The sequence below is a fragment of the Leptidea sinapis genome, chromosome 25, assembly GCF_905404315.1.
Source record: "Leptidea sinapis chromosome 25, ilLepSina1.1, whole genome shotgun sequence".
In the NCBI taxonomy this organism is placed as follows: domain Eukaryota; kingdom Metazoa; phylum Arthropoda; class Insecta; order Lepidoptera; family Pieridae; genus Leptidea; species Leptidea sinapis.
Genome location: NC_066289.1, coordinates 1,638,107 through 1,662,018, shown reverse-complemented (window position 1 = coordinate 1,662,018; position 23,912 = coordinate 1,638,107). Strand labels below are relative to the sequence as shown.

At 33.1% G+C, this 23,912-nt stretch overlaps 2 protein-coding genes across 2 annotated transcripts; both read left to right on the top strand.

Moving 5' to 3' along the window:
- The first annotated feature begins 203 nt into the window (after positions 1–203).
- On the top strand, positions 204–10,127 carry LOC126972222 (organic cation transporter-like protein). The gene is made up of 4 exons (XM_050818864.1): positions 204–370; positions 2,970–3,315; positions 8,090–8,497; positions 9,191–10,127. The coding sequence occupies exons 1-4, from the start codon at positions 340–342 to the stop codon at positions 9,879–9,881; spliced, it is 1,476 nt and encodes a 491-aa protein (XP_050674821.1). The 5' UTR covers positions 204–339; the 3' UTR covers positions 9,882–10,127.
- Positions 10,128–16,866: 6,739 nt separating this feature from the next.
- Positions 16,867–20,885, top strand: LOC126971979 (organic cation transporter protein-like). The gene is made up of 3 exons (XM_050818506.1): positions 16,867–17,108; positions 17,962–18,369; positions 19,220–20,885. The coding sequence occupies exons 1-3, from the start codon at positions 16,867–16,869 to the stop codon at positions 19,899–19,901; spliced, it is 1,332 nt and encodes a 443-aa protein (XP_050674463.1). The 3' UTR covers positions 19,902–20,885.
- Positions 20,886–23,912: the final 3,027 nt, after the last annotated feature.

The following is a 23,912-nucleotide window of genomic DNA, read 5'->3' as shown; positions in this document are numbered from 1 at the left end:
TATTAGCAAAACGTAAGGAAGGTATTTTTTCTATCGAGTTTATTTTTTATCGACTCGAAGAAAATACAAGTACAAGTATTATATAACTTATTATTGTTGTGTGTTGCGAGCTCGTTTACATTTATTGATTTTTTTATCGCGACTAGCGAGAGAGATTTGTGATGACGATGCGCGCGCGCACAAAAGGAAATTGTATCTGTAATCGACATTACCAGCTGCCACCAACTTACCACAGTTAGTGTGTTGACGTTTGCCGCAGAGGTACGTATCTCGACAATACTAAATGGGACGGTATTGTATGTGATCGCGAGTGATATCTGTGGCAATTTGGCGGACACAATGGATACTAAACACGACAAGGAAGACCCTGGTAAGAATGTGAATTGGTGAAAGTTGCAATATCCAGTTGACCTCAGCCTCGTACCTTGGCGATTACAATTAAACATTGAATATTGAATTGGTAAAATTTGTGACATTAATAACATTTGAGTAGTAAGAAAGTGTAGAGACCATTGTCTTTTTCATTTCATTGACATTTAATTGTCTTTATTTAAGCCGAAAGCAAAAATTACGATTTAATAAACCAAAACAGGTTTAAGAGTTCTATCGTCCGTCGTGCAAATCAATTGGAATTTATTTTATTATGCATTACATGTTTTAATACGTACCCATAGTAAATCTATTTTATGTGGTTAAGTGATAAAAAGGCTTTTTATGTTAAGATACCTGCAATGAATTTAATTTAAAGGACTCCTTTTTATAAAGATTCACAAGAATACCAAAACAGAAGATATAAGCAGATTTAAATGATTTATGTAGGTAAAAGAGGTACCTAGATATAGGTAAATTAAATTTAATAACATAATGGCACATTTATTGACACGACTGAGGGTAATTTGTGAATTATTAGATCTTTATTTGAGCTATAATATGAGAGTTATTCATGTTCAAACTTTTTGAACTAAATCAAAAAAAAATATTTAAATACATGCTTGTTATCTTAAAATATTTGGTACTTATATAATTCACAGATATATACACCCTCAATCGTGTATTTTTTTTATGAAAATAAGGGACCAGATGAGCAGGACGTTAAGCTGATGGTATTTCATACGCCCTGCCCATTATGATGCAGTGCCGCTTAGGATTCTTGAAAAAGCCAAAAATTCTGAGCGGCGCAACAATTGCGCTCGTCACCTTGAGACATATTATGTTAAGTCTCATTTGCCCTGTATATTTACTAGCTACGGCGCCCTTCAGGCCGAAACACAATAATGCTTACACATAGTAATGTGTAAGCAGTAGCAGTAGCTTCACGGCAGAAATAATCGCCGTTGTGGTACCCAAAATATAGCCGGCATCCTGTGCAAAATAGCCTCCGACTGGATAAGAATAGAATAGTAATAAAATATATTTATGTACATGCTAGGAGTTTTCTTGGGTCTAAGTTACATATAGTTTTATTACCTACTAGGACCCAAGTTTGAACTAAATATTAAGTAATATTATTATAATATATATTAAGTAATATTATTAATATTAAATAATATGTATCTAATAAGAGCAGTAATTACGTTAAGTTACAATAATTGTATTTTTTTATCCAAATCACAAATCGTAAAATATTGCATTGCGATCTATAAAGAAATGAAACTCATTAAAGGCGACAAATAACCCACATCCTAATAATACATTGTTTTGCTCTGGGAAGAACCCAGCAAGTTTGATAAGTTAGTATGTATAACGAAATTTTATGTTTTGATATGCACGACCTCAACAATTGTACTTGAAAGATAAGGAGTAAGATATTTACGGGATGTACAATTAATGAGATTTATAAAAACGTCATTCTCATTGAATGATGAGTAAAAACATAGAAAATTACACTAGAACTAGACGACAGCTCTGACACGACGGGAAAAGGATAAGGTCTTCAACCTCTTAGCCCGGTGGTTAGTAAAGTGTTTGTTTCCGAGTCATTTTTATACATGGTTTATACCTATATGTATTTATATTGAAGTATGTATTACATACATTATTGTCTGGTTTCTATAGTATTTAACAGTTACTGAACAGCAGGCAATATTATATTATAACTTAATTGGTATAAAGAATACAAGAAACGTTTCGAATAGTGGAGACAACGAACATAGACAGTTTCGATATTTGGTTGTGGGCATATTTTCTTAAAGTAGTAGAGGACGTTACAAACGTAACGGTAGGTTATTCAAGAACTCATTTTAGAGAAGCGGTTATCTGCATCAGTCCATAGAGTGTCGTGGCAAAAGGGACTGAACCAGATTGGTCGCCCATTGGCGGTCACGTGTATGAATGCACCCGGATAACAACAAGCAATCACGACCACTTCGAGAATAGTGTCATCGTAAAGTATCTTTGTATGCTTATCTATTATCAACTTACTTCATCATAACCTCTTTCCTGATATTCCTGATGAATGGAAAAGAAGAATGAAGAAGAAGAAGGAACGTGAGCAAAACGAAAGTAATGATGTTTGAGAGGGATGAATGTAAGATTTAATGTGATATTATGAGAGAGAAAGAAAATGTGAAGGTGACATTTTAGGAGTATGAAATTGGGTAACCAAGTGAACAGGGCCTTGGAAGTGTTTATCTGCTGCTAAAATAAAACAAGACACGAATGGCTGTCCATAGAAGCGTGTTCGGTCCTACACTTAATTATGACAGTGAATGTTGGATGTGGCCAAAGCAGAATAAACGGTGAATAAATGGAGCAATGCATTCCCGTAAAGGGACACCTAGTTCTAATGAAAGTTGTACTAGCTTCAGAGACCTCTACCTGCCTAATGATAATAAAAAATTGTGACTGTTCTTTAAAGTCCGTAATATAGATGCCAGTTAAGTGAACCAAACCTTTAACAAATTCAATTATTTGATCAAAAAAACACCCTAGTGAATATTGGATATTATAAGCATTCCCATTTATTTCAGGTAAACCCAAAGGCCCTCAACAGGACTTAATACAAGAGGCTATTGGATCTTTTGGCAAATATCAGTTATGGATATGCGGTCTTATATTAATGTCAAAAATGCCTGTTGCGTTTCACCAGATGGCTATTATATTTCTGGCGCCAAACACAGACTATATTTGCCCAGATACAAATGCAACCACGTGCCCATGTGAAAATCCTCAATACGACACATCAATTTTTGACAACACTATTATAATGGAATGGAATTTAATTTGTGACGATAGATGGCTGTATAGTTTTACACAAACACTTTTTCAATTGGGGACTTTAATTGGAAGCGTTGTGTTTGGAATGGCTTCTGATAGGTAAGTACGTTATTAATTTGACATACAAAGATAATATTAATTTGTTACGGCAACAGTAGTATTTATAGTACATTACCGCAGCAGCTAGCAAGAGAGGCATTGATGGACGTGTGTATATCATACGCAATTCCATCAATGCCTAGTGGGAAGGATTGTATAATACTTTTCTCAAATAATGTACAGAAATCAAAACTAAATTGAACATATGCAGAAGTTTTTATTTAAAACTACAGTACATTCAATTTTAAAAGTTAAATAATAATTCATTTGTAAAATATTCAAATTTAAAAGCATGCTTGAGAAGAAGGCATTGTTTTAGGTTATAACTAATTTATTAACCCAGTTTATATTTTTATTTTTTCCTGACGAAAAACTAATAATGTTTTTCAACAAGTAATTTGTGAATGGTGTGCGAGATCGAGCGACACAGTGTATTTAACTTACACTGGGCAGAAAGTTAAGCATAATTTTTGCCTCATGCCGGAGTATCTGAGTTCGTTAGGCGGGATATCTGCTGTAACCGTTTCGGCAATTTTCATGGTAGAGTAGAGACCTGTCTACTCTCTGGCTGCGTTTCGATTATGAGGAGCGTCCACTTGAGTGCCTGCAGGTCCCATAGTTGTTACGAAGAGATGGATCGTCTTTTGCTGAGTTCAATCAAAACCAACGACTTGGTTGCACAGATCCTCTCCCCTGAAATCGTGGCTTGGGTGACTTTAACGGATATAAAACCCATCGGCTTGGGTCGCGCAACACAGACTACACAGGTACATGCATATTTTTGCATTGGCGCATAGCCTGTCTGTCATGTGCCCAGGCTGTCTGGAGACATGTGCCCAGGCTGTCTGGGGACGCTGCAGTCCCCTACAGGAATATCAATTCGCATTTGAATGAGTCCCCATCTTCCAATCCACAATCTCTCTCGGAGAACACCTGATGCAATGCATCGGGGAATACCGAAGGAAGAAATGGTAAGACCTGGTTGAGTCAGTCGACATGACCCGCAATAGCAAAAGGCCTCTCAACGAAACTAACTGGCAACCAAAATTCACCTGTCAGAGTACACCAACGTGATTGCAAACCAGGTCGCCCATCAATTACTACTAAACGGAAAGACTAAACCCCTTCCAGGAGCTACTAAAATCCTATGAGATCTAACGACAGAAACGGATACTCTGAGCACTAACATTAACCTCAACGAACTAAAAGCTCAAGTGCTCATGAAGATGAAGAGTGGAAAAACGTTTGGACTTTGACGATCTCACAGTCGAATAGATAAAGCATTTTGGCCCTGCAATACCGGACTGGATTCTGACGCTTATCAAAAAGTGCCTAACTAAAAAACCAAAAATCTGGCACGAAGCCCGGGTGATTGCGTTACTAAAGCCTGTTAAACCTACTGACGATCCCAAAAATTTCCAACAAATTTCCCTTCTTTGCCGCCTGTACAAGCTGTTTGAAAGAATCCTTCTTGGCCGACTTACACCACACATCGATGAAAGGTTTATCCCCGAACAATCAGGCTTTCACCCAAGGAAATCCTGCTCATCACAAATTCACAACCTGACCCAACATATTGAGGATGGTGATGAAATAATGAAATCAAATAAAAATGTTATACTTCATAATTTCTTAACTGTGGTATGTCATTCTATGAATTTTGTTATTGTATTGCTTTCGTAATTAGTGTATCGTCCCATAGGCCACAACACAAGACGGCATTTTAATGTTGTACCTATATCAAATTGTAAGCAATTCTGTCAACAACAAACTCGTGCGTACCGTTTTCGTATCGAGAGAGCGACTACGACCAAAAGGGCCAATTGCTACCATTTAGGCGATTCATTTTCGGCGCGCTAGTGATATATATCTACCTCTTTATCATTGATCATAGGTATAGCTACACTTTATATTATAATATTATGATAACTATGACTATACAACTGTTTTAATTCTCATATCATCACTTACCTTTGCTTTGATTAATCAGATTTCAGAATATTTATTATCTCAAAAAGAATACAAATTCACTTCAATTTATAGCATAAGTTGTTAACCTTTGTGGTTTTTTTTAGATGCTAATTTGACCTAGTTTTATATCGGTATATGTAATATGATAAATAAATAATAAAAAAAAAAAACTTACTGAGATACTTAAACTAACATGATACACAATTCACATATTGAGCGGCAAATCGTAGTGTATATTTAAAGTTACAATAATTTCTCATTGAAAAAGTTACAATAAATGGTAGTTACAAATAATAACAAAATGGGTACGTTACGTATAAAATAAATGAGTTTATTTGTTTACATAAAGTTATGCGTACACATATTACACTATTTTATTATTTGTTATAATGACAGCTGTGGCCTGTGAGAGCGTTTGTTTATTATGGTCTCGTTCATAGTCATAGCCGGAAGCTATGAGTGAAGTTATGAGAAATCCTTCAACACCACGTTTTATCCTCCTTTTAAAAAAACATAATATAGTGATTGCAATAATTCCTTAAAATCTCTTGGTAGGTTGTAGTAGGTACAATTTTGCTCCTTCATATACTATATTTCTTATTCTTCAATATTTTATTCTAGGTTTTATTAAGCAAATATTGAGGGCTTGTCTTGTTATTTTTGCATGTTTATTCTATCTGTGAATGTATATATTTGATTTAAATTCATGAATTTTGTTTCCCTATAGATTTAAAGAGTAGAAGTTAGGTAAATATATCGAAACAAAGTTTCTATGGTTAGAGTAGTGATCGTAATTTGGTAAGTTGAGTATTTCAGCGTCTAGTTCATTTTTAATCCATGTCTCAGTTATAACTTATACCCAATGATAACATTCAATGTTGCTTTAAAACTTTCAATGATACATCCTAAGTTCATCGTGTTCACCAGGCTTTTCTAAACTTCGAGCGTTTAGATATAGAAATTTTAATGTTTTGATTGTGATTATTAGTTATTTCGTATGTATCTAGATCTGTTTATTCTTGGTCTTTATTTAGTTTTTTGTTGCTTGTTTACTTAATTTTGGAATTCCTTTGATATATTTACTAATAATGTGCTCTTCACCATTCTCATGTCGTACTCTGAGTTTATTTTTACGTTATGCATTTTCTCTGTTGCGGATATGAATAGATTTGGACTCCTATGTTAATAGAGTTTTTGTTACGTAGTATTATTTTAGCCGTTTCTTCTGATGTAAGACATACTTGTAACGGTTGCCCTTTTTATTATTATATTTTCCTCCACTTACTACTGGAGATTGCAACTGTAATTTTGTTTGGAAGCACTCCTTTATTTCTGTGATTTCAGTTTGTAGTTCAGAAATTATTTCTACGTGAAGCTTTAAAGTATTTTTTAATGTTACTGCTTCCGATTTTAGCTGCTTATTTTCAGTGAGTAGGTGTTCCGTTGTGGTTTTGATGTTATGTAACTGTTCTTTGATGGATGGATGGATTCTCACTTATTGTAGGTATACTCTTGTTATGACGTCGGCTAGATTCTTTACTTAAACTCGTCGTTGTGATAAATGGACGGACAGCACATTTGAAAGATGAATTTGTTAATCATTTTTAAATTTAACTGATACCTTTATTTATCAATACTAAATCAATAGTTACAGTAAGTAAGACTCATCATAACCTATTATTTAAATTAATAAGTGCCTGCAAATAAAATATACTATATTAGAATTACTAGGTATATAACAAACACGATGACGAATATGTTATATGAATAGCGATTGCCATAATTTAAACACCTTTTGCCGGAAGCATACAATTGTAACTAAACGTTAGCATTTAGTCAGAGCAATATTTCATCCGTTACGCACGCAATTAAAATATTCTTATTTGAAAAGATGAACGTTTTGTACAAATGTGTGTACAAAAAGTGTATCAGGGCGGTCTGTGGACTCGTCCTCCTAGATTCTTGTCGACCTCTTTTTAAAAATTGAAAATTCTATCGCTGCCATGCCTGTACATTTATGAGATATGCATATTTGTTCAAAAACATATATCTGATTTCTATACAAAAAAAAGTTAGAAGGTTTTAAAGGCATCCAAATAGACTCATAATTCCCTTCTGTAGAACTGCATCTTTTAGTAAAAAATTTACCTTTATGACATTGACTTTTTTAACATTATACATAGGTACTAAATTGATTATTAAATTACTTACGTCTTATGATAAAATATCTTTAAAGTTTAATTTTATAAATATGTAAGTATAAAAATAAATGATAGCATTGTAAAATCCGACATGTTTCAGTATACATTTATATATTGACACGGGAGTACGGGGGATTGTACCAGAAAATTCTTTTAACCATTTTTATCCTGCTTACACATTTTCCATCCCTTTTTTTCTGTTCGATTTGACCCTGAACTTACTAGAAATTTCCTTTAACGTTACAAAACCCAAAAAAATCCATACACTGGTAGGTGTATCGAACCCGGGTCTACAGCGTCTAAAGTAAATACTTTTCCGCTGAGCTACGAGTATTGCTGACGGAGCTGTTGAAATTAACAATGTGTTGAAGTTTGACAACTCTCGTCATATACTTCGAAGGGTTGCTACGCAACAATATATATATATATTCCGACTACAGTAGTGTGTTGGTATTTAGACAATTAAATAACATATTTTGCATGTCAATTGACGAAACATATTGGATTATTAATAATATGATGTTAACATCTTATGTACCTACAATGTTTCTTGCAAATAAAATTTCATTTCATTTCATTTCAAACTGACATTTTTTTTGCAGATTTGGAAGGAGGAATCCTTTGCTTGCAGCAGTAATATTACAAGTATCTATGGGTATCATTGCATCATATATGCCAAGCTACTGGCTATTCACATTGGTCAGATTTTTCATTGGAGCCTCAGTCGGAGGAACTATGGTCATCGGATTTGTTATCGTGATGGAGTTCGTTGGAACCAAGTATCGGGACACACTTTCCGCTCTGTACCAGACGCCATTTAATTTGGGCCACATGCTACTGCCCCTATTTGGATATTACTTCAGGAATTATAAAGATTTTCAACTGGCAATATCGATTCCTGTTTTACTATTATTATCCTATATATTTTTTATACCAGAGACGCCCAGATGGTTGATAGCAATGAAACGAACGGATGAAGCCTGTAAAATTGTAGAACGCGTCGCAAAAATGTAAGTAATGAATTGATTGCAGGCATAAATATTTAGTATTTAGTAGTAGTATACCTAATAATATATTCATTCACTATTTACACTGTAGCATTCGTTGGAACTATTGAATAAAGCAATTGTTATCTATTAGCAATTATAAATTAAAGCAATTATAAATTTTCGGAAATAAAAATTTACAAGCTGCTACGTCCAGACTGTGATGATGGATGCGAAAAAGCCTTGTCGAGATGAAGGATGACTTTGCTGCGAGGACGTTTTAAGCAAACTTTTCTAACTTACAAGCACGTATTAACATATCAATCTGCAGTAACTGTCCTCTAGTTTTCAAGTGTTACGTAGTGTCACTAACGATATATATAAAGAGAGCACTCGGTTCTTGATTCTCTGGCGTTACTTAATTTTTGAACTAATTTATACACAATACTGCGTGAAGTAACTGACGGGTCCTACTTCCACGCGTTATTAGTGTGTAATCCAGCATCTGCGCGATAATCTGTAATCGTACCATAATAAATATATTTACTTTAGTGTTAGTTTTTTCTATACAATATAATACCAATGATTGCCAAATATCAATCACGTGCTCGAATATCATTGGTATGTCACCAATCATTCAAAGCTGATTTGTACGTTCCACTATATCAGTAACCCATTCAATTAAAAACATTAATCATATTCACCTTGTCTTTTCAGAAATAATCGCCCAACAGATACATTAAAAGAGGACATTAATAAATACCAGGAGTTGTTAGAGAGGAACACTCTCAAAAAAGGAAATATATTAGATCTCTTCAAAACCCCAAATTTGCGGAAAAATATTCTAGCTATGTCTTTCAACTGGCTGTCGTGCAGTTACTGCTTCTACGGAGTCTCGCAGTACATTGGACAATTAAGTGGAAACATATTTATAAACGTCTTAGCCAGTGCTAGTGTCACACTATTGGGTACCCTGTGTTCAATACCATTGATGAAAGTGATAGGAAGAAGGACAATTTTGATTGTTTTTAACTTTGTATGCGCTGTCTGTCTTTTTATACTAGCACTCCTACCTCAAGGGGCAATTTCAGTTGTGTGTGCTAGTATCGGTGTAGTATCCAGTTTTATTGTTTTTGTTGTAGTTTATTTATATTGTACAGAACTGTTTCCCACTGTGGTGCGGAATGCTGCTCTTGGTTTTTCTTCAATGATGGCCAGGATTGGATCAATGGTTGCACCATTTGTAATAGCACTGGACGCGACAGCAGTCTGGTTGCCTCCAGTTTTTTTTGCAGTGGTACCCTTGATTGCTGGTTTCGTAGCATTTTTATTACCTGAAACTAAAGGTTGCGAATTGATGACGACTATAGAGGAAGGCGAGAAATTTGGTAAAAAAAATAAAACATAGCTAACATTGAATGCAATATAGAAAACGTTTAGGACAATTTTAATTAGGTATATTATGGATATTGAATACGAATCTTAAAGTCAATCTTAATATTAACATTTATCCTGCGTTTAGTCGTTATTGAGAAAATATAAATATAAGTAGGAAACTCTCCTCTCAGTTAGTGTCAAACACGAGTATACAGAAAATGTGATATTTTATTATGATGTAAATGGTATTAATGTCATTAAATATTTTTTAAACATCCTAATGTAATTTTATTGAATATAGTAATATTTTCACTTTAATCTAAGCTAATATTATAAAGAGGAAACATTGTGTGTTTTTCTTTGTGTTTGTAATGTTTTCACAAAAAACTAATGGGTCGATTTCAAAAATCCTTTCAACATTACAAAGCTGCATCTTCACCGAGTGACATAGGCTATATTACATTTATAAAAATAGAGGATAGTAAAAAATGCAATAATATAACCCAAGGTGTGAAAGAATTCGTCTTAAAAATCTGTCATCGCGTGCGCTGCGGAAACTATTGATGATAGAACAAAAAAATGTTCTACAATATTATAGAACGTCTCAATATCTACAAAAAAGTCCGCTATAGTTGGTTACTATGTTGCCGACTATTGTAGTTATGCCACTATAACTTCTTTTTTACATTTAAAAGTTGATAAAACTGTCGACAATAATCAAACCATATTATTCATACCTCTGTATTCATCCTTAAATGATACATTACTAAAGACCATTTCAATACCTGGAAAATACTTTTTAAATTATAAAAATTGGATATTCCATTCAAATGATATAACGAATTTAAAAATGTCAATCTATAAAATATTTTTTATAGATTGACATTTGTAAATTTATTACATTATTATGCATTATTATGCAATACTAAAATAATGCGGTCTGACGCTGTGGGGGAAAGGGGTACGTTAGCTGTGATATAGATCTGATTAGATTATGAATGTAAGTAAGTATCTAATAGTCTGAATGGATGTAATTAAAAACTAAGTGAAATAAAACTACATCTAAATCTAAATCTAAATCTCCGACTTAGTAGACTTTCCACTACCACGAGATCGGTATCTACGCGTGTGAAACCGATGGGCATTGCTAGTCATGTACAGTGCCGGATTAAGCATTCGCGGGGCCCGTAGCAAATTTTTTCAAAGAGCCCTTTATCTGTAATAGAAATAAAAGTCGGTACGGAGTGTCTGACGTGTATTGTCATAGTAGGAAAGGTTGTAACGTTTCAAGTTTTTGTGACATCAAATAAATTCAATGTACCACATATTCATAAGATCCACTCAAAAAATTACGCCCAGGCCGAGATGAGTATGTTTATGTGGATTTCGGGGCCCCATTTCGTGCGGGGCCCGTAGCAATTGCGACTGATGCTACGTGGTTAATCCGGCACTGGTCATGTATAAACAATAATTAAATTCTAGAAGACAGACTGGAAAACATTGGCCCCCTTATTCATAATAGTCTGCTAACTTAAAGCATTGCTAATTCTCACTCTGTCATCTTCTATTGACCTAAGTCAGAATGAGGAAAAACACTCCTAAGCGGTTGTTTAAAGTTAGCGGACCATTATGAATAAGGGGGTGCGTCTTCAAAAGTATCATAAAAGTATATAATTTATGCAGGTATAAATTGATAATATACTTGATAATAAGCCCTTCAGACTTGTTTGATGATATCTGATCGCATCCGTCATTTACTTACCATCATAAAGCGTCGCATCTCGAGATGATTATCTCGCCCCTGGATGATTCACAATCTAAGTGAAAATCACAGAATAGGTAATAAATCTTGAAAATACCAAATTGAATACAAATTTGACGACCCAAACTGCCCAGTCGTCAGTGATCCTGCTTACTGAGGTCCCGGGTTCGAGTCCCGGTAGGTGCAATTTTTTTTATAATATGGTGAATGTTAAAGTATATTGTATTAAATATATTGTTGTCTTGTATCTATAGTAGCTACAGGCTATGCTTAGCTTGGGACAAGATTATTTGTTTAATAGTGTGTTGATATAGATATTATTATTATTTTTATCATCGTTAGTGTAATTACGTAGGTATATGTAGGTAATTCGGTGCGTATATTGGAATGTATAATTTACAATGATATTTAAAAGTATAAATCGCACTTTATTATTTCATGTATTTAGATCGGTATTTTACACGGCTTTAGTGCCGTTTACCTGCCAAAGCCACTGTAACCCAAACTCCATGATGGTCCATCGTTCTTACCTGTGTTGGAAGCATGCGCTGACAAACTTTCAGCTTTTATACAATAACGTAGGTCTGGGGTTCACGGGCTCTTGCACTATTCCGTCCAGCACGCGATGTCGTACCGCCATATTTATTTTAGAGAAATATTGAAATCAAATAAAATACTTTATTTCATGATTCCTTACCTGTGGTACGTAATTCCATGAATTTTGCTTTTTTACTTGCGTAATTAGTGCATCTTCGCATTACACAAGACGGCATTTTAATGCTGTATATAAAATTGTAAGGAAATCTGTCAACAACAAACGCGTACGTACCGTTTTCGTATCGAGAGAGCGACTACGACCACATGAACTAATTGACTCCATTTAGGCGATTGATTTTAGGCGCGCTAGTGACATATCTACCTCTTTTAATAGGTACTATAATATCATTGATAATTTACGGAAAAACTGGATGGAGTAGAAACTGTTTATTGATATTATTGATTTACTTGACTTGTAGGTGTGTCTAATATTATCAAATATACTACTTAAGGTTAATCTTGTTACAGTTTTTATGACTCAATATTAGAGTATTAAACCTACAGAGATATATTTATTGAAAAAAACATTACAGACAGGTTTTTATTTGTTTATTTATTTATCTAATTTTTGGATTCTCAATAGTTAATACAATTAAACTAATAAAATCGTACACAAGTGTACAACTTACTAAATGTAGGTACCTACCTATAATCTAATTACTTATAGGTAAACACAGCACGCGTTTAAACTACTTATAGTAAAGCGTCCCTAAACTAAAGCAAAGAAGCTAAAATTTTATTTTACTCTTTTTAAGTTTCAAAGGGCCTGTAAATCAGAATGTATGTTTCTATATATCTGTTGTAGTACTTATTTAAGTCAAGTAAAGATTTAAAATCATATCGCCATTTATTAGTATTTGCTTATCAAAAAAAAAATAAAGTTTATGTTCAGTTTGACATTAAAAATAAATAAATAAAATAAAAATAGCCTTTATTGCAGCAACTACATTACATTTAAATATATTGCATAACTTAATTATTAAAAACTTTTCATGCTGCGTATCCCTCGACATAGGCCTCCTCTAAATTTTTCCAATTCGTTCTATCTCTGGCTAGACGAGTCCACATGCTTCCGACCAAGTTTCGGATGTCGTCCTCCCATCTTTTGGATTGCCTGCCTCTTTTTCTTTTTCCGTTTCTGGGATACCACTCTGTCACTTTTATCGACCATTTTCCAGAATTGTCTCTGATCATATGGCCTGTCCATCGCCATTTTTGCTGTTTAATAATTTTGATTACATTTTTAAATTTTATTTTTTCTTTTATGTCCTGCAGCTTCATTCTGTCTCTCAATTTAACACCTAGGACGCTTCTTTCCATAGAATTTTGGCAAGTTTTTAGAGTTGTGAGATTTTTCTCGGTTAGGGCTTAGATTTTTGTCAGTTTGACATTAAATAGCTATAAAAACAAGTCGCTAGTTTGTATTTCATGATAAACTCACATAATTGTCTATATACATATCAAACATCTGTGGCAATTGTAAGAATTAATTAAAGATTAGGTAATTTTGCTGCTATTTCCAAAATAATTGGATTTGCTGTTGAGTTTGTTGCAATAAAATACTATTCTCAACTTCTATTGATTTAAAATATCTCTTCCAGATAGGCAATATCTGAGTAACAATAGCAGAAATTCTCTCTAAATATATCTTAGTAGTAATAAATTTTAACTTAAAACTTAACATTAAAAAAATATATAATTATATTGGAAAATAGAAATATTTATAAGTTACATCACCAGGAAAAAAGTGTTCGAAAGAAATATGAGTGAAACGTGGTATAGAAAAAGAGGATATTTATCCTCTTAGTTAGTTATATTTATAACCATCAAATTGCTTAAAATAAAATAGATATATTCTATACTATAGAATGTCTTACGAACGGTATAGATAATTTTATAACTTGAATGTATAATGACATCCTTGAACTAGGTACCTACTTGAAAGGAGATTGTTCCGGCGGCTATGCATTGGTATGCCAGATTTTACCACCAACATGCTTGAATTGTACCTGTAGACTGTGTTATCTATATATATAAAAATGAATTGCTGTTCGTTAGGCTCGCTAAAACTCGAGGACGGCTGTACCAATTTGGTTTGTTTTGGTGTTGAATTATTTGTGGAAGTCCAGGGAAGGTTTAAAAGGTGAATAAATATGAAAATTCTCGGAAAAAATAAATATAAACAAAAATTCTGTTTTTTCTTTGATGAGTCCTCCGTCGTTCAGAAATTAGATTGAAAGAAAAATTAAAAATAAATATCTAATTACATTTTATATATCTTTTTTCTAAATGATACTAAGCACTTCTTGGCCAACATTCAGAAATATAACAGCTGTTTCCAGATGACATCTATTTTGCATACCCGTAAATGATTAACCTAGATAAATAAATAAATATATAGTCTGAGAATCGGTCGTCATCTATTTTTTATACCCCAAAAATTTTAATTATTAATTTTCTTATTACTATAAATGGCAATACAACGTTTGCTTGGTACTGGGTACAACTAGTTTGTAATAAAAATGATGACTATAACAGCGGTGTGGAAAATTGGCGTACTATACCCAATAGCTATAGGCAATTCAAAACTTAATCAGCAAAGATATATTTCATTTTGCGAATATCCCCATCATACCGGAAGTGCAAGATAAGGCCAATATTTTTTAAATGTTACGTAAAATAATAATTATGTTCTATTAACACTTAATAATTGGAACTTGATAACCAAAAATGTTTATAAATTACACATTCTTAAGTTGCGAAAAGTGAAAATGTTTATTTCTTTAAAAAATCTTGATGATTCTTGAGGACCTAGATTATAAATAGCGCGAATCTTCTGCAGTGCAACAATATGTACTGCAGAAGATTTAATACCCATAACAATATATTAAAGGACCATAATATATGAGAATTACTAAACTACTGGTGCCGTAACTATGTCATTTAATTGTCAAATTTTTTTAACCGCTGTGCTGCAGAACTAAGTCTATTTATTAGCCAATCCTTCAATATAGGGGCCCCATTGTTATTTGGAATCAAGAGTAATGCCATGAAATAAAGCAGATTTTAATGGTCCCTTATTCATAATGGTCCGCTAACTTTAAACAGCCGCTAAGGAGTGTTCTTTCTCATTCTGACTTAGGTCAATAGAAGAAGACAGAATGAGAATTAGCAATGTTTTAAGTACTATTATGAATAAGGGGGTAAAAATATAAGTATAAAAACTTCATAAGTACTACCTATCGTTCTCTCTTGTTTTGCTATTTAACAATGGGCTATTGGCGGTACTGAACTAAGACAGAATGAGAATTAGCAATGTTTTAAGGACTATTATGAATAAGGGGGTAAAAATATAAGTATAAAAACTTCATAAGTACTACCTATCGTTCTCTCTTGTTTTGCTATTTAACAATGGGCTATTGGCGGTACTGAAACGGTAAAACCAATAGTTTTATATGAAGTCAGATAAGATATTGTTATTCATATATTATTTTTTGTTTATAATTTCGTCATACATAATTTGGTAACCTTCACTACAAATCAGGGGCGTGCATTCCTTACATGCATTTAGGCACTGCCTACCTTAATAACAACCTAAATTAATATATACCTCTAGTGTTAAGGTTAATTTAGTTCCGTTATTCTATAACCAAATTTCCATTGATCAACCAACAGTTAGTTTAAGCTTACTTAATTACTTTTAAAACCACAAAATTTACATGTCGAGAGTAAATCACAACGTCAAACTCTACGCGATATATGCAATATCGCGATAGTGCAATACCTAAATATTTTATTATGAATGTAGGAACTTCTATCTACAGCTATTTACCTTGCTAGTAAAGCATTGCACGCCCCTTCTACCAATCAGTCCAAGGTCCGCAAGATTATCATCAAAAACCTACTAAAAATATTCCTGGGAGAGATGTAAAAAATCATGCGTCTTAACCTTCAGTTACAAACAACTTCTTATCTAAGTGACGATAAGTACTTGTAAATTTTAATGAAACTTGAGTTCTTGTACTCAACAAATCATAAGTCCGTTATAGTATCTGTTTTATGGGCACCACTGTCGTCAAGCATTAGTTCTAAGTACTAAGTACTAGTAGCTAGTGAAATTACTGAGGTAATAAGGATATTTATCTAATCTTTTGTCACAGTTAGAGTCACAAGTAGAAACTATCAGGTAATCGTCTCGCTAGTCTCATAAATTTTCAACACAGAAAAGTACCTACTCACAGCAAAACCTTCATATTTATATTCGTGAGAAGATTTTACACAGATCATTGATTACAATGTTCAGTTTCATCGTCGATTCAGTCATAGTATTTATATTAACGGAAACTAACAACAATTGAAGGTAACTCACAATACAAGTTTGTCACAAATACTATTGAGGAGGATGTGCTTGATTAAGCAATGTTGTAAAAATAAATTTAACCTTTAAATGAGATGAAATGGTCAATGCTCAATTGAATTTGAGTTAATTAACCTCCTTTTAAAAACATATTATTAAAGTCATAACCAACTAGATAATAAACTTTACTATATAGGGAATAAATTATAGGCTTAGTTCTTCGTGATGCCGTGGATCGGTCGATTGATTGGAAAATTTGGCAAATATCAACTAAGTGTATGTTGTATGATATGTGCAAGCATGTTCGGTGTTGGGTTTCATTCGATGTCAATAATATTTTTGGCACCGCCTGTTTCTTTCAAGTGTCCAAATAATGCGACCTGTTGTGACCATCCAGTATACAACAAAACTATATTTAGTAGAACTATAGTGACTGAATGGAATTTGATATGTGGTTATTCGTGGATGAAAGAATTTACGCAAATTATGTTTCAATTAGGGGCACTTATTGGTAGCCTCATATTCGGGATAGCGTCCGACAGGTAAGGTTTTCCACCAACATATTTTTGTTATAAATAATTCATTACATAAATTAGATATTATCTTCCTATCATCATTTATACTCCTTGTATAAGCTTCGCCCGTGTTTTTGTTTGTAACGGGATCATTGATTATGACGTGTGACGTGATTTAAAGTGAAAAGAAACCAGGTTATATATGATGAAGTAAATGATATTCGGGCATCGGGTACTGGTTTAGCGCTAATAACTGAGGCATAACTTTTGGAATAGGTGGCAGTTTTTGACTTTCAATAAGTAATTCTATATCCTATTTTGAATAAAAATATTTGAATTTGAATTTCTTCCATTTCAAGTATTGATTTAGGTACTTTATAAAGTGGCACACGGTAAAAAGATAATATAATATTTTCAACGATGGGTCTTATAATCTAACCAGGATCATCAGGATGTTAATCTTAAGGCGCGGTCATACCTCAATATTCACAAAAATTGGTTTCTTAGAGAGTCGATTACAAAATAACATAATGAAAATATTCCGACGCAAAAAATACATTACAAAAAGAAGGACTTAAAGAAAAATTTGAACCGATCAATTATTCAATTCAATATGAATGTTTTGAATAAACAAAAGAAAACCAGTAAAATAAATGCCCATTTGTAGCTTAGCCACATGATCAACACAAATATTGTACTATTGGTTGTGGCGTTTACAATCCTAGTCATCGATGTTAAACGAGCTCTACATAATTTAAGAAATGTATTTGTAATGCCGTAAACGTTAGGCTCACAATGACTGTTTATCTTTACAACCGTATAATTAACAGCATTATCTTACTACCAGGTACTACAGTTAACGTTGTTTAATGTTTTGCAGATTCGGTAGGCGACCGACAATGATATTTGTCGTTGTGCTACAATTATTCGCTGGAATTACATCGTCCTTTCTTCCTGGATACTGGAGTTTCGCTATTTCTAGATTAGTCTTGGGATCATCAGTCGGCGGCATCATCGTTGTTGGATACGTTATAGTCCTGGAGTTTGCTGGTAGTGAATACCGAATCACAACATCAGCTTTATTTCATATCCCTTTTGGATTGGGAATTCTTATTTTAGCAGTATTGGGATATTTTCTCACGGACTATTTGCATCTTCAATTAGCAATTTCATTGCCTTGTGCATTGTTATTGTTCTATGTTTGCCTATTGCCAGAATCACCAAGATGGCTGCTTGCCGTAAATAAAACAATGGAGGCTATTTCACTTATGGAACGAATCGCAAAAATGTTAGTAAGAGAAAATGAGTTAATATTATATATATATATATTATATATTTTTTTTTGTTATATTTAATATTAATAAGCACATTGTATTATATACTAGGTGTAATTTTGCGCATATATTATGTATTATAATAACAAGTACTATTGTTCTACACAATAACGCCTAGAACCGGAAAATAGAAGTAACATATTCTACGTATCGTCTTTTTTCCTGTTCTAGCATTTATTTTGGTCAGTTATGATGAAAGGTAAATAATATTGTTAAGTATAAATGTATATGCCAATTTCGAGCATAGGTATTTCCCAGGTATATTATATTAAAATTTAAGGGCTCATTTTTAACTAAATATTTTACCTCAGACAGATTTCCACAAATCCAAGGAACCGGCCTAACTTGATGATTATTTAGGTTTTATAAAGGCTACCGGTACCATATGCAGTTCACTTTTTTATTGAATGCTTAGCGTAAATGATTATCGTCGCGCACATTCTCTTGGAATACTAGAGGAATTACAGAATCCTCGTATATTTATAAAGATCTTTTATACCAAAATACGCGCTATTTTGAAGGCTCCTAAAAAGTCTTCAATAGTTTTGTTGTACGAGGAAGAAATTTCCTAGAAAACTGCAGTATATAGAAATTCAACACATCCAGTTGGATGGTAAGAATAATATTAAATTTTGTCACGTATACGCAAGTGCAATGTATCAGTTTAAAAAGCTCCTCATAACAATATTGATCACCAGGGTGTGGTCAAAACACGTCTAGATTTATTTTTGAGTTTCAGTTTATACGGATCTATCTGTACATTATGGCTTAAGTTACAAATTCACTTGAAGTTATTATTTGCAGCAACAACCAGCCTACTGAAGGTATTGAAAGACAAGTACAAATCTACCGTATGGAACACTTGAGAGTCAGCGATAGGAGAGAATCTGCAATGGATATAATTCGATGTTCGTACATGAGACTCAACATCTTCATATCGTCGTTCATTTGGTTCACTTGCAGCTGCTGTTTCTATGGAGCTGAATATTATGTCAGGCAAATATCAGAAGACATTCATATCATAGTTGTGGCGTCTGGAACTGCATGTGTCTGTGGCTGTCTCATAGCGATACCTCTGATAAAACTTATGAATAGAGTATCTCTAATCTTAATATGTAACGTAATTTCAAGCGCTTGTTTACTGATAAACTGTGTCATTCCCGAAGGTGTTGAATATATAGTGATTGGCTGTATTGAGATATTACTAAGTTTTACTGTATTCGTTGTAATATATTTGTACTGTGCTGAATTGTTTCCCACCACTGTGCGTAGTTCGGCTCTGGGTATCTCCTCGACTATGATAAGTATCGGGGCAATTATTGCACCATATATAGTTTCCCTAAAAACTTATGGTAGTTGGTGTGTTCCGATAATTTTTGCCATATTATCATTAATTTCAGCTGCGTTATGTCTAATGTTACCTGAGACAAAAGGCCGCGAATTAACAACGACCGTTGAAGAAGAAAAAAATAAATATAGAAAATAATAAAAACTATATAACAATATACTCGTAGTAAGATAACGAGAAAGATAACAATGATGGTTTAAAGCGATGTTTAAAATAAATAGATCCTAGATAGATAGAGAGATACATTAGCATCTCTATCTATCTAGAATCTATAGTATTAACTAATACTAATAATAGAAATAACAAATAAGTTACTTTCCTTAATTTATATGGTAAAAATACTTCACGTAAAGTAAGTACAACGCGTTACTAAATTTTAGTTTTTCATAAACAAATGTTATTAATAGCAATGAAAAGATAAATTGAAAGAAGTTAGTTAAATTTGTTCTTAAGAAAACGCTGCTTGAATTGTTCTATTCTGTTAGTTTTTTGCTTATAATTTATGATTGTTCTATAGGTTAACTGATGTATTGCTTCCATTTATACAGATTATGTTAAAACAATAATTATTTTAACGTGATAACTATATTTAATAATTATATTATTAAGATGTTACATTAAATCCTTTTAGTCTTCTTTCATCTACGAGCATTACATTATATAAAAAAATTGACATACTTAAGTAGGAAAAGTATAGCAATAAAATTGTCGTATTAATTTATCTTATCTTACTTACTGTCAATACGATAAACCTGACATCTGAATGGCCGTAAACATTGCAAGTATTTTGTTTTAAGATTTTAATTTTCTTTTTGGTAGAACATGTGCCTAAAAGAACATGTAAATATTTTGCATGTGGTTCATTCCAGTTGTGATGTTTTAGAGAGGTCTAAGAACGCGTTTTAACTATTGTATTTAATAGCTTTTATTGCGGAAAATTGCAAAGTATGTGCGTACAGAAAATATATTTCATGGGGGTAATTCTGTATTATGATCCTAATATGAAATCGTTGTAACTTATGAGAATTTTATATTTCTGGAATTGATAGATTGAACATACGAACGCATTAGTATATCATCTGTAAATATAAGCATAACCTAAGGGAACCATATTACCAAATCTTTTTTACGAGAAAAAAAAAGGATTTTATTGTAAAAAAGCGCGGGGTGCATGGTATCAATAGTTATAAATATTTTATGGATAGATATGAGTAGAAGGGTTATTTTGATAATATCCTGAAAAGCACCCCACGCTTTATTTTACAATAAAATCATTTTTTCTATCACTATTTTTAATTCAAATTTATAAACATTCATTTTCTATGTTTTAGTGGGATTTACTATTAATGCGTATTTTTTTAGTTTTTTTAAATTTTATTTATTTTTCATTTTTTAGTTTTTTTTGAATTGTGTTGAATAAGTATGCCAAATTTCGAGTTAATCCGACGTTTTGAAGGGGGTCAAAATCATGTTCAAAGATTCCGCGTTACGTACTAACATACGTATGAAACTAATAAAAGCGTATTAAAGAGAGCAAGAAGTTCATCTGATGGTAGGTGGTGTCACTTACATGACCATTACAATGCATTGCCGCTCAGGATTGAATACAAAATTCTGAGCGGCAACGAATTTGCTCTCGTTACTTTAAGAAATACGATAAAGTCTCATTAGCCCATTAACTTGCCCTTCAGACCAATACACAATAATGCTGTCACACTTATATAATTTATATGTCTAGATAGAGTCTCTTGCTGTTAGACAACCGATAAAAACAGGCCAGGAATATTAGTTTAGTGTTCGTGATAAGCTAGGTCTTACACTCGCGAATTGTATGGCACTTAGGGTTGGTTGCGTGAATTGCTCAAAATAGAGTTTAGTTCTAAAATATTTTTTTTTTCGACCTTTTCACTGCTGTCAAAGTCTATCTAGACCAGTGTTTCCCAACCTTTTCGTAGCCAGGGACCACTTTGAATTCTTCATTGTTAGCAGGGATCACGATGTACAACAAAAATAAACTGAATCAAACCGAAAATAAACTTTTATCAAAAACAAGAATTTAACATGTCTAGATTCTAGACGTATAAATGATCCAAGCATGCACACTACTGCTTCCCGACAGAAAAGGTGCCGCAGTGGTGCTGAACCAGGTGACATCTATCAGACTTTCCTATTAGTCCATTCTTCTGTCTCTCAGCGGTCTGTCTCATAAGTCGCAATAGCTAAATCGTTGAAAAGTTGACAAGTTTGTATTACAATTGCAGTTACAACAACAATATAATAAAAACCAAGTTATAAAATCCAAAATGGCCGCCATGCAAATAAAATAAAACAGTGGCACTCTGGGAGTGGCGACAGAAGTGAAAACTGACCTTGACTTGTTGACCCGCATCGCTCGGTTCATTCTTAGCCATTCCCGACGCCCGTGTCCATGCGTACCTATCGAATCTTACGTTTGAGCGATTTTTACCTAAAGTGTTGGGAAAACCTCGCCTTAACAATTACGTGTCTATGTTTTGAAATGTCATGAAATACTTTAATGTTCAATAAATACTTTAAAATGAAGTGCTTTTTATTCATTATTATGAACTTCTACTTCAAATATTAGTGCAATTTTGATTTAATGCGTTATTGTAGGTACATGAAAAAATGCATATTATTTTTCATATAAAAATTGTAATCTATTTCTTAAAATGTAAATTTTCAAACACATGAAATATGAAATTTAATTAATTAGTATTCTTTGAATATATGAATACTAATGAAACTTATTTTCATTGTCAATTTCAATAAGACTTCTATCAGCATCATTATTATCATTAGCTTCCAAAACTGTTCTCACTTCAGAAAGTTTTTTTTTAAAACATAGATTTACAAGATATTGTACGATAGTACGAGACCCTTCGTGTGCGAGTCCACGCCGCACTTGTAATGATCAAACAACCATAATATTATGTAAGAACATTCCTACTTTATATTACTACTCTATGGGCGCGATGTATTAATATTGGTAATGAGGGGAGTTGATATGATTATGTCCTATGGTATATTGTTATGGGGCAGTGCGGCCGATATTAATACCATCTTTGTGCTGCAGAAGAGGGCTTTTCGCGCGATTTATAACCTAGGTCCTAAAGAATCATTAAGAGAAAAATTTAAAGAAATAAACATTTTGACTGTTGCTTATATACTACTTAATACATTTTTGATAATGTTCTGTATGTTCATAAGCACATTGAGGAATTTTCTAGAAACTATGACATTCATAATGTTAACACGAGGAACAAACATAAACTTGTTATGCCTACTACTCGGTTGGGTCGAGTTAGTAAGTCTTTTGTTGGGCGATGTATATGCTTTTACAATATTATGATATAATATGATGAAAATGTACAAAACAAATGTGTTACGAAATTTAAAATAATTGTTAAAAAACGTTTGTGTGGGAAAGTTTATTATAGCATAAACGATTTTCTTAATGACACCACGGACTGGGAATAAAGCGAACACCCTCAGGCTCTTTAATTATAAATGTTTACTGTACGATATCATATTGTAATCCATATTTTATATTAAAATAAAAAGCCCGCTGAGATTTTTATGCGCCCATTCTTCTCAGGTCTGAGGCAGTCTCTTTTGAATGGGTGGTAGTTTTTGACGTTCAATAAGTGATTTTAAATCCTATTTTGAATAAAAATATTTAAATTTGAATTTGATAAAATTAAGTGAGCCCATCCGTTGTTAACTGCCATAGACAAATAAAACTAGGCTGGACGGAACTATTGCGGAGGTTCCCTTTACTGAAGAATTTTCCCTTACTACAGGAGTAATTTCGTAAATATTGTTTGATAATTAATAAGTGACACCAAGACACAGCTATTCAAAGCACTAAAGAATGCACTGTTGATTCTAATCCACTTATCATCGACGGCAAAATATTTGTAGAAGTCACAAACTTCCGTTAGTTCAGAAACAACATCCGCCTTGCGTCTGATTTTCCTGCACGCATAGCGAGAGCTGCCGACATATTCGGAAGATTACATCCGGATGCTTGGAGGTTCCCTTTACCGAAGATTTTTTCCTTACAACATGAGTCATTTCGCAAATATTATTAGATAAAAGTGTCACCAAGACTCAGCTGCTCAAAAAACC

Coding starts and splice junctions, on each gene's coding strand:
- LOC126971979 (XM_050818506.1), top strand. CDS start 16,867: ATGTTCGGTGTTGGGTTTCATTCGATGTCAATAATATTTTTGGCACCG. Junction 17,109..17,961: donor TTCGGGATAGCGTCCGACAG/GTAAGGTTTTCC, acceptor AATGTTTTGCAG/ATTCGGTAGGCGACCGACAA. Junction 18,370..19,219: donor ATGGAACGAATCGCAAAAAT/GTTAGTAAGAGA, acceptor TATTATTTGCAG/CAACAACCAGCCTACTGAAG.
- LOC126972222 (XM_050818864.1), top strand. CDS start 340: ATGGATACTAAACACGACAAGGAAGACCCTG. Junction 371..2,969: donor ACACGACAAGGAAGACCCTG/GTAAGAATGTGA, acceptor CATTTATTTCAG/GTAAACCCAAAGGCCCTCAA. Junction 3,316..8,089: donor TTTGGAATGGCTTCTGATAG/GTAAGTACGTTA, acceptor TTTTTTTTGCAG/ATTTGGAAGGAGGAATCCTT.